This window comes from Gadus chalcogrammus, chromosome 18 (assembly GCF_026213295.1).
Source record: "Gadus chalcogrammus isolate NIFS_2021 chromosome 18, NIFS_Gcha_1.0, whole genome shotgun sequence".
Classification (NCBI taxonomy): domain Eukaryota; kingdom Metazoa; phylum Chordata; class Actinopteri; order Gadiformes; family Gadidae; genus Gadus; species Gadus chalcogrammus.
The window spans coordinates 993,546-1,005,097 of record NC_079429.1 but is presented as its reverse complement, the minus strand read 5'-3'; the positions used below and the strand labels follow the sequence as shown (position 1 = coordinate 1,005,097).

Here is an 11,552-nt window from a genome sequence, read left to right as displayed (position 1 = left end):
ATGTCCGGTCAAAAGACGACGTCTGGTTACCCTATGTAAGGGAAACCTACCTGATTCCTACCTGTTTAATAGCGGCCCAAATTGGTGGGCGCTATCCTGGTAATTTCTCTGCGTGAGAAATACCAAGTGTGGCGTGTGAGCGTGTGCATGGGTTGAATTGCGTGTGTCAAACGCCGAATGCGTGAGACTTGAGAGCAAGCCCACAGGAACACTGCATACTTCCGCAATCCACCAGTGCTCAGCGCCATATAACGAATGTATTAAATATGCAAATTTGATCGGACCTTACTGGAAAGTATTACCCGACACAGTGGCGGGTGAAGTGACACAATTCACCCGCCAGCATACAAATCCACCCGCAAATGGCGGGTGGCGGGTGTTAATTTCCATCCCTGGTATATACAGACGCGACGAGTTTGACGCCGGTTCATTTCACAATGCCTTCTTCAGCTGCAGTGTTTTCTCTAGCTTGGGTGTTAAACATCTTTCTGAGGTTGAACGCCAATCGGAGCAATCCAAGAAGAAGAAGAGTTTACCAAGGATGTCTTCGACGCATGGGAATGCTTGTGGATCGGTTTGAGGAATGTAGAACAGACGTTCTACATGCGTTTAGTTGTAGTTATCCTAGCCACAACATGCCAAATACTGACGTAAATTTCTTGGCTCAACCCCGTTGTAATACATCATGCAATTTAAAAGAAAAAAGACTGTCTGAATAGCGACACATGCATTGTATGTAACTACTAATGCGTTTTTGGTTCACCCCCCCCCCCCCCCCCCCCCCCCAAACGATCTCCAAACAATTTGGATCGTTTGGGGATGGGGAAGGAAACGCCATGTATATCTGGAATTGTTTTCCCCGCAGTTGCAAGTCGTAAAAACTCATTTTCAGAGTAAATGATGTGAACTTATTTCCTTTTCCAGACCGAGGGTCCGCACTCCGCAGTACTGCAAGCCGAATCAGAACGTGCCCATACTGCGGTTGTGGTTCAACGTCGAGCTTGACCTGAAGCGGGACTTCCGCCTCAGCAGACGAGCCATGCATGGTCTGCAGAGGCTTCTACGGAGGGACCAGGACCATGGTTGGGGTCAGGACCTCGAAGTCCTCATCTATGTGTACTGGCTGGCTCATGGACTTTCGTATCGGGTTGTATCCAGCGTGTTCAATGTGCCAAGATCCACAGTCCATCGGATCGTCCTCAGAGTGGCACACAGCATATGGGTCAACCTGAAGCGAGCCATCTGTTTCCCACACGCAGGAGAGCTTCAGGCAATTGGGCAAGGATTTGCCCAGATTTCAGGGAGCCCTGCCTTCGGCAATGTTGTGGGCGCGATAGATGGCTGCCACGTCAGGATCACGCCCCCTCTACTGCACAGAATCGACTATTTGAATTACAAAGGGTTCTTTTCGTTAAATATGCAGGACATTTGTAATTCTGATGGTCGCTTTCCTGATATATTTGTTGGCTACCCAGGGTCAGTTCATGACACAAGAATAATGAAAAAAAGCAGTTTTTACACAGCAAAACGGTCCCCTCCCCCTGGTTATATTCTTCTGGGTGATGGCGGTTATCCCTGTTTAAATACGCCCATCTGCCTAATAACCCCGTACAAGGAGCCCGTTCGTGGAGAGGTACAGGGGCGTTTTAACTACTACCATTCAAGGGGGCGCAGCATCATTGAACGGGCGTTGGGAATGATGAAGACCCGATGGAGGTCGACCCTTTTCCGTGCCCTGGAGGTTCGGCCGTCTTTTGCCCCACTTGTTATTGCGTCCTGTGCCTTTCTCCACAATGTGTGCCTTGAAAATGGCGACATGCTAGAGCCAGATGCGGATGCTGAACTAGAAATGCTTGACCCCCAACCTCCCCGTGGCCCCCTAGCAGATAACCAGACCCCTGGTAATGTTACAAGAGACACACCGGCTGCCATTGTCTCGGGCAACGAGCAAGACCCATTGTAAAGATGTTTAACCTGAAATGGTATGTATATTTTGTAATTGGCATGTTTAAATAAAGGATTTTTTTAATAGTATTTGTCCCTCTTAATATATCTTTATTTTGAATGTCACTTAGCTACATGTTAAAGGTGGTATTAGATCATAATCGGTTAAGAACAATAACACTTTAGAAGAAACACTGAAACACACATCTAAAAATATACACACACGACTAAGGGCCCTTACATAGTCGACGCATCGCTACGCTTAGGGCCCTTACATAGTCGACGGAACGCTACGCTTACGCCCCGTGCCCACTACCTCCGTCAGTTGTCCGTTGCCCATTGACTTTCAATGGGGACGGTCGCGCAATGCATTGTGGATCCGTCAGTTGACTTGGAGCGTTCGCCACCGTCAAAAAGTTGAAAAATGTTCAACTTTTGACGGTGGCGACGGCAGCGACGGATCCGTCATCCAATCAGATCGCGTATGCAAATGTAAGCACTGTGACGCGACTCGGGCTCTGACGATACTGGAAAGGGGGATAGCGGGTCTTCTTGCCTCGCAACAAGCAGGAAGAAGCGGGAAGAACCCGGCGAAGCGATTTGATTGGGTGACGGTTGCCTCTGCAAAGACTACTCCCCCATCCGTCAGCCACGCCTTCCCACGTCCGTTGACTGACGGTGCAGTGGGCACGAGGCGTTACGCGTCCAAAAGGCTACGCGACGCGACGCTTCGGCCACCATTAAGCGTCGAAGCGTAGCAAATTTTTGATACGCGACGCGCCGATCCATGCAATACCAAGCGTTGTCGGTGGGGGCGATACTGCAAATATTTTACATTATTGCCACTATAGGTTATATTTACAGAAGAACATATGAGAGGATGCGGGAACGTGATAAGAATGACTTGACGTCTCTTTTACTAATTATCTGTGCCAATTTATGCGAACCCTTCCACAGGGGCAAAGTGCTATTTTGATGCGCGACATCAAACAGCTGATGCGGGATTGTGAGCCATTTTAATGATCTTGTCACCCGATATTCGTTCTATTACTGGCCTTATTTGTTTTAGTGTTAGCCTATTTGAATTAATTACGTAATGTTTTGTGTTCACGTTCTATGTGAAACATGAGTGTTCATGTTCTGTGTGAAACATAAGTTCAGTAGCCTCTTTGAGTGAATGAAATTTGAAAGCGTGAGTGTGTAGTGAATGGAAAATGTGTGCGTGTATGGTGGGACTATTTTCTGTATTTGATAAATAAACCCCTTTTCTCTAATAATGTTGCCTACCATATCATTTCTGTGGACATTATGCGCTATAGCTTAAAGCCTTTGGCTATAGGCCTACACTTAAATAATTCATTCATCTGTCAAGGTAATAGCTCGTTGTATAAACATTTTATATGGATATGAATTAATGAGTTTGACTTAAACCAAATTAGGTAACTTGTGTATCATGATAACTAATGAATCAAAAGTCATGCTTCCAAGTGACCAATGTATATACATTTATTGGTCAGTGCGCATACCCAATCGTAGCACATTGTACTGGTGGGGAAACACGCCAGCATCTGACAAAAAATAATCTGCCAGCTGCTCCCTGACAAGGGCCGGTATTGGTGAGAGTCGGGAAGATATCGGATGACTCGCGAAAGGAGATTATCAAACTTTGGCGCCGTCATCCGAAAATACTGGAAATGCCTCTCCTCGTCCATGCTTCGCATTGGAAGCACCAGAGAAACAAATTCCCCATCCTGATCACGTGTGGTATTTAAAGGGCGCACATACCACCGCCTATCTCTGCGCTTCATCACTCTTCTTCCGTAGCCACTTTGATCGGAACGTCCCCCAGCGAAAACACCAGTGACTCTGCTGCCACCCATGGCGTGAGTGGTGTATTGCATGTCATGCATTGCCCGCGACGTTCGCGTATGCTGTGTAGACTATGAAAGGAAGCGCGTCGCTCGCGTCACTTGCGTCGTTTACGCGCGTTGCTCGCGTCGACTATGTAACGGCCCTAAAAATACACACACACGCATCTAAAAATACACACACACGCATCTAAAAATACACACACACACACACACTCAGCTTTTTGAGAGAATGGTGGAGAATCACATCTTCTCCACCATTCTCTCAAAAAGTGCGAGGAAGCGGTCTGTTTTGGCCTCGGTTTCTTTGTGGCGCTCCGCCAACTTTGCCTCACTCTCCTCATGCCTCGCCTGCTCTCTGGCACTCTCCTCTTGAAAGAACTCCATGAGGGGATTGCAACGGCACCTTTTCACGTGGGTTTCGGGGCTTGGGGGGCATGCTGCAGTGGTGGAAGATGTGCCTGGGTTGGTGAAAGAGGTGTCGGGGGTGGTAGAAGAGGTCCCTGGGGTGGAGGAGCCTGAGGGAGAGGTAGGGGGGCTGGTGGCAGTGGACTCAACGATGTCCTGAAAGAAAAAACGAATAAGAAGGAATTAGGAATTATATGCCAGAACTGGGTGATATGGCCATATGTTATGTACAATATATAATAGCTATGTACACAATATAGTACTGCCAAAAAATACATTGATTAACCATGTATTGGTGTGGATAAAAACCCACAATCTAATATTCCAATATGAGCGGTCGAGAAGGACTAGGTTTGAAATGACCAGTTGTATAAAGTAACAAAACCTGAGTTGTGTGCAAAGAACCAATGGGCCTCGATACCGGACACCTCTTGTGTGTCCCACTACCGTTCCACATTTACTTAGCATACACTTATCTTCCTGCCCTGTATTGCCAGTTTATTACAATTAAATGACGTTAACATTACAATAAATGAGGCACCCGCAGGAGGGGCCTTTTGTCTTTCACAAAGCCCTCCTCGTCCCACACTCTCTGGAGCCATATGCCCCTGTTAAGTGGCCCCTTAAATGTACGTTCAGTTCGCGTTCACCTTTTGAAAGGCAAATGATGTGACCGAGAGACATGTAAATGAACCTCAGGATGTACGCAATCGTTGACCGTGCCTTCAAGGAGGCCAGATAAGTGTTTAAAGTTTGGCTCTATTGCAACAATATTTACCTTATCTACTTTACTTTTATATCTTGGTAAACTGAGAAGTAGACTGAGGTCATTGAACATTGAGGGATAACTGTCTCTTTGGTCTCCTGTCACCCTAGTGATGTCTGACGTAATCAATAAATAAGGGGTTATGAATGACAAAGGGAATCCCTGTGAACAGAGCCCTTTGTCAACAAGGCTTCTTTCCACGCTGGTATCAAACATCTGGGCAAGATGTTATTTAAAGGCTCAATAATTTTCTCCCATGATATCCATTATCATACAATTTCATGCTTCATTTTGCATTACTTGGCAAATGTGATTGTAGCTAATATGATAACGTACCATTGTTGTGGGATCCTCACTGAATGAGGCCACTACCACCACAGGGTCTATGGAGGGCCTGGACCCCAACACCTCATGCATATCCCCGTAAAACTGCCATGAGGCAGCAGTCACCTCGCCCCCACCTGTCCCGGATCCCGTTTTGGGACTCTTCAGGTCCTGCAACAAAGATAAACCACCTCCAGTTAATTGTGATTGGAAAAAAAGGTTTAGATCATGGTCAAATTAACAAATTAATATAAAGCTTATTTTTAACATGGAGTCACTAGAACATGGGCGGCCAGCGGTCGGGGAGCTGCCGGGCTCATGTCGTATGATATCCAGATCTTACGAGAGTCCGCGGCCGGGCTGCAGACTATAATTAATAAAATAATTAATAGTTAATTACAGAGAAAACACTTACATTTGTGTTTTTCCAATCCTGTTGCATCTTTTCGCCCTCCATCTTGTCTAGGATATTTCTTGATTTTCCGTTTTCTCGCAAGGTATTGTGGGAGCAAGTCAGAACTGAAGCGCTTGTGTGCCCATCGAAAATCTCAATTTTGAGGGGATGTTAGCCCTCCCCCTTACGTTCACGCGCCGGCTTCACGGCGCGTGAACGCGCAACAGCGAGGGGTAGGGCTGAGATTTTCCTTGGAGCAAAGGAATGAGATTCGGAATCGGCCTTAGTGCCTGTCTAATCAGTCACGCGGAGGCAGCAATGTTAGTTTCTCATCCATTTTAGTGGAGATCGGTCCCAACAGCTAAATCTAAACAAGCCAAAACAAAAACCATAGTCGTCCTCCTCACGGAGTTCGTAGCGTTAACTTTAGGAACTTTTTACACTAACGCCTCGTGCCCACTGCCTCCGTCCGTTGACTGATCCCCATTGCATTCCACATTGCATTGTGGATCCGTGCGAGGCGTAGTGTGTGAGAAAAAAAGGAACAAATAAGGCAATTTAGGCTATATTTGAGTCAGGAGATGGATGAAGGTCGGTGTGTGTTCACGGCTGCTCGCCGAGGGGACAGAGATCTCCTCCGGACGTTACTCCTCCATCGCTCCGTAGAGGAAAGGAGCGACCGCGGCCTCACGCCGCTGCACGAGGCCGCGCGGGCCGGCGAGACGGGCTGCGTCCGGGAGGTCCTCAGCATGGCAGGCAAGTACTGAGTGTGTGTGTGTGTGTGTGTGTGTGTGTGTGTGTGTGTGTGTGTGTGTGTGTGTGTGTGTGTGTGTGTGTGTGTGTGTGTGTGTGTGTGTGTGTGTGTGTGTGTGTGTGTGTGTGTGTGTGTGTGTGTGTGTGTGTGTGTGTGTGTGTTATAACTAATGAATTCCAAAAATAGGGGATGAATTAAAGTTCGTATGTATCTATCGCCTTTCCTTATTTAAAGTTGTCATCATGCCTTTACAGCCGCCTCCGGCGTCTTCATCGAGTATGTGAACACACGGGCAACCAACGGCCAGACAGCGGTGTTCATGGCCGCAGCCGAGGGCCACACGGACATCGTGAAGCTCCTGGCGACCGCCGGCGCGAACATAAACGTCAAGGACGCATCAGGCCTCACGCCGCTCCTCGCCGGTGAGGACCTAGCCTGCGCTCCTACAGTTAAACACTTGGCTTGTTGCTGTGGGAGGGTGTTGATGTGATGGGTTTGTTTTTCTCTGTGTACAGCCGTTTCAAACGATAAACCAGCGACGGCCATGGCGCTCATTAGAAAGGGGGGAGCAGTCCATGTAACAGATGCCTCTGGGCAGTCTTGCCTTCACCTTGCCTCCGCTCAGGTAGCACCTCACACCCTTACTGCCCTCTTGGTTCTAAACACCAGCTAGGGGCTGGAAGTTTGTTTAAGTTTGCCTAAAAGCAAATTCTACTTCTTGCATAGAAGTTGTAGAATAACCAAGCCACCAGTTTATAAAAGGTCTCTCTCTCTCTCTCTCTCTCTCTCTCTCTCTCTCTCTCTCTCTCTCTCTCTCTCTCTCTCTCTCTCTCTCTCTCTCTCTCTCTCTCTCTCTCTCTCTCTCTCTCTCTCTCTCTCTCTCTCTCTCTCTCTCTCTCTCTCTCTCTCTCTCTCCCCCCCCATTACCATCTCAGGGTTCTAGTGAGCTAGTTTCCATGCTGTTACGCTTTGGTGCGCTCAACCTTCGCAACGTGGAACAGAAGACGGCCTTATATCTAGCAGCTGAGCACGGTCACCACGAATGTCTGGAGATGTTGGCCGATGCAGGTGAGCTCACATCTCCCTATGGCAGCAGTCGATCAAGGCCAGACCACTCTTGTCACCCTTAAGGTGCAAATTGCCTCCGATAACTCCCAACATGCAACTACAGAATGGTAGCCAACACCAATTCTATACGTTCGGCAACAAAAGTAATCTGACCACTGCTAACCACCATCACCAGGTAGAGCACGCTGACCGTTGGTTGGTCGTAGGACGTTTCTTGTTGGCGACTATATACGCTATTGGTAGAATTTGGGGGTCACTTCGGGCTGCGTTCTAAAGTTGGATGTTGGAGTTAATTGGGGCAGTGTGAGAGCTTCTAGATACTATTTTGTAAATATTCTAATATCCATTAAGAGTCTCAGTAGCACCTTGGAGAAGTTCCCTAAACTTTGGATTGAAACTTTGTTAACAAAAGGCGCAAACGTTGAGATCCAAGCGATGGACGGGGGCACTCCCCTGTTGGCCGCCACGGAGGCTCAGTCGGAGCCATGCGTCGATGCGCTGCTGAAACACGGAGCAGATCCAAATGTGGAGTGCCGCGAATACTGGCCTCCGCTCGCCATCCATGCTGCCGCTGTGGGGGACAACGTCAAGTGAGTCCACGTCAGTAACCCAGAGATTCCAATGTTCACTGAATATGAAACCCAGGTAGGGGTGCTAACAAGTGCTGGAGTACACCAGTCGTTTGTGGTCATTTTTCCGTCATGCGTGATTTATATTCTGTTATAGATTTTGGCAATGTTTAGAGCAGGATATTTGAAACATTCCAAGATGTAGCCAAAATGAAAACTTTAAGCGTTGTTGTGCATGATTCTGGATATTCCCACTCCGAATGAAGCATGGTGATCACTGGTGTGTACTCACTGGTACGGCCCTGACCGACCTTTATCCGTCTCCCTCCGTCCAATCAGCATCCTGCGGCGGCTGGCGGCGGTGACGCGACGGGGGCTGGGCAGCGGGGAGGGGGAGGTGAGCCCCGTGTTCTTTGTGCTGGAGAAGCCCGAGATGCTGGAGGTCCTGCTGAAGGAGGGCTTCAGCCCCGAGCCCCAGGCCGGCTGGGAAAACACGGGACACGAGCATGATTACGACGCAGATTCCCCGCTGGGCCTGGTCCTGTACTACATGGTGGCCGAGCCAGGGTTGAATCATAGGTAAAAAACTAGAATACACCTTGAAAACTTAGAGTTAACACCTGTCATCACTCTTGAGGACACGTTTTTCAAGGTAAGGCGAAAAGAAACAGTGTTTTGTTATTAATTATTTGAGCAGCCAGCCTTCTCCCCACTCCACTCCGGTGGTGTACGGTGCATTTCAACGGGTCTACGGTGTCGGGAGACACATCTTTCAAACTTTTATACCCCCCCCCCCCACCAGTCGGTGCATGAGCCTCCTGATGCAGGCGGGGGCGCCCCTGACGGAGGATTGCTGGAGGCTGAGTCTATCGGTCCCCTGCGTGCTGGACCTGCTGCTGGCCCAGAGGTGTGAGGACCAGGGGAAGGGCCCCGGGGCCCGCCCCCTGCTGTCCGGCGAGGAGCTGGAGGCGCTCGTGAGCGTGGCAGAGGAGGACGCCACGGAGGCGGGCTCCTGGCTCCCGGCCTTGCTGGAGAGCGGGCTGGACCCCAACGCTCTGCTGGTGCCCGCCTTGTAAGACTTCCTCCACCTCTCTCCACCAGCGTACCAGAGGCTCGTCTTTACAAAGGGGCTTTTTGATCCTTTCCAGGGCAGTTTTATTACATGATGGGAAACACCTTTTTTCTTTGGGACCTGACGGACCAATCTTCAATGACTCCAATGAATCTTATTCAGTCAAACTTTATTTAAAGAAATTCACAAACAAAGGACAACTAAAGCCGCAGCTTGTACTCAACCTAGAGCAGGGAGCCCATTTTCTTCCACACAGAGACGGGTGGTGTAGTTTGCGATGCAAGGCTAGTTCTACATCAGCGGCAGCCATCTTTGTTGTTGTTGAAAATGCCTACAAGGCAACCTTCTGCATTGTCATCGTACTATCCCGCCTCATATTAGATAAACGGTTGTGATTGGTTGGTCTAGTACCGGGCAGAAAACATTTTTTATGGGAGGGGAGCCAGAACGTATCTGCAGAGAAACATGAGCTTGCAGGATTCGTCTGGTCTCCAGGCTATAGAGAGGGAGTCATCAGATCTAATGTAAACCAGTCTGCTAGTGGTGCTGGGTTTAGGATAGTTATGACATAGTTTCTAATCGGGATCGACCGATATGGATTTTTTAGGTCTGATACCGATACCTTTTTTTTTCCATCAGCCTTAGACAATGACCGAAACGCTGATACCGACTTTCTTGAGCCGATATTTGGATACTGCTTTTGCTCCCTCAGTTTACATCATAAAGATTACACAATGATGATGATGTAACAAATGTTACAAGTCTCAATTTAAAACGGGAACATTTATTCATCTGTAGATCTTGCCGTGAAAAAATCTGTCAAAATAAAATCGGCCGATGCCGATACACGTTAAAAACGCAAATATCGGCCGTCCACTAGTGTCTAATGTCTCCAGGCTCTGGTGATAGTTTATACCCCTCTGCTTTGCCCCCCCGTCCACTAGTGTCTAATATCTCCAGGCTCTGGTGATAGTTTATACCCCTCTGCTTTGCCCCCCCGTACACTAGTGTCTAATGTCTCCAGGCTCTGGTGATAGTTTATACCCCTCTGCTTTGCCCCCCCCAGTCTGGAGGAAGCCCCCAGTGAGGCGCTCACCTACCTCCTAGAGACGGTGGACCGGTCCACTCTGGGCCGGCCGCTGAGAGACGTCCTGGAGCAGCGGCAGAAGATGAAGACCTGGACGCCTCCCGCTCACCTCGGTCAGCACCGCAACACACGCACACACACACGCACACACACACAGTATTATTTAGCGATTTTGTCCAATTCAAATTGATTTCCTTGTGTGTTTAACCTTCCTCATCACAACCGCTCCTCCGCACCACTTCTCTCTCTCAGTGTATCGCTGCTTTGTGGAGTTCAAACCGTGTGTGTGTTCTTGTAGAGTGGGTGCCCCCGCTCTTCCACCTGTGTCGGCTGCGGCTGCGGGCCCACCTGGGTCCAGACGTGCTGATGAGGAGCCTGGCGGTGACCCAGCTGCCCGTTCCTCTTCTTCTCCACGACCACCTGCTGTTTGCAGACATCAAAGCACCAGGGGACCCCCACTCAGGATCACCGTCCGACTAAAAACTGGTTCGGTCCGGTTTGGTTATCCGATCGATGGACATTTTGCAAGTGTACTTATTGTGTAGTTTGGTTTGTGTATACAGTGTTAAAATGGCTTCTTGTTCATCTTGTATCTTAAGAAGTGTTTGATAATTATTTATTAAAAAGAAAACGTTCTGCCTCAAGAAAATGTAAAAGTGAATTCCGGCGGAAATCGAACCCATGGGTCTTTATCGACTCGAAACCCCATAAAATAAGCCCTCCAGACACTTTTTCTTTGTTGATAATCGAATATACAGCTTGCCCAAAGTTGCCCGGAGCAATGTAACCGCCGGCAATAGAGGGCGCTAGGGCGCCGCCCCTCCGTGAAACATTCACTGGAATATATCTGCCAACTATGAATCAACTATTATAAATACGAAATAAACCAACAAAAATACATAGCGTTTATCCTCGTTTAATTGTGTGATAGACCGTACTTGCCACTGCCAGCAACCATTTATATGCGTCTGAACGTCAATGATTTGGGCTAGGCTAGCTATTGGTCATTCAAAATAAAGCCCTCCTCCAAGTCAGGGCGTCGGCCACGTTGAGGTCAATGTAAGCTCAGAAATGTTTTGCTCTCTATCAAGCAGAGACAGCTATTCATTGGCGCAAGAAAATTCGCCCTCGGGTCGCACCAGTGTGCGCCCCAGGCCAATGGTATCTGTAAGTGCCATTTTGCCATATTGTAATTTAGACTTAGATATTATTAGGATTTAGATATTATATATTTAGATTAATATTTATTTATTGTTTATTATATTGATTAACTAATTGTTTTGCATAGTTTTGCATTT

The 11,552-nt window shown here is 48.2% G+C and overlaps 1 protein-coding gene across 1 annotated transcript; it reads left to right on the top strand.

Moving 5' to 3' along the window:
* On the top strand, positions 1-11,352 carry LOC130371709 (ankyrin repeat and SOCS box protein 3-like). The gene is made up of 11 exons (XM_056577567.1): positions 1-35; positions 925-1,082; positions 6,371-6,460; positions 6,713-6,880; positions 6,974-7,083; positions 7,394-7,526; positions 7,939-8,116; positions 8,435-8,674; positions 8,898-9,167; positions 10,234-10,367; positions 10,553-11,352. Exons 1-11 carry the CDS (start codon positions 1-3, stop codon positions 10,732-10,734), a joined length of 1,698 nt encoding a protein of 565 aa, XP_056433542.1. The 3' UTR covers positions 10,735-11,352.
* Positions 11,353-11,552: the final 200 nt, after the last annotated feature.

Bases quoted from the DNA above. Each gene is read 5' to 3' on its own strand.
- LOC130371709 (XM_056577567.1), top strand. From the start codon at position 1: ATGTCCGGTCAAAAGACGACGTCTGGTTACCCTAT. The intron at 6,881-6,973 runs GTGAGGACCTAG...CTCTGTGTACAG, and splicing joins CCTCACGCCGCTCCTCGCCG to CCGTTTCAAACGATAAACCA. The intron at 10,368-10,552 runs GTCAGCACCGCA...GTGTTCTTGTAG, and splicing joins GACGCCTCCCGCTCACCTCG to AGTGGGTGCCCCCGCTCTTC.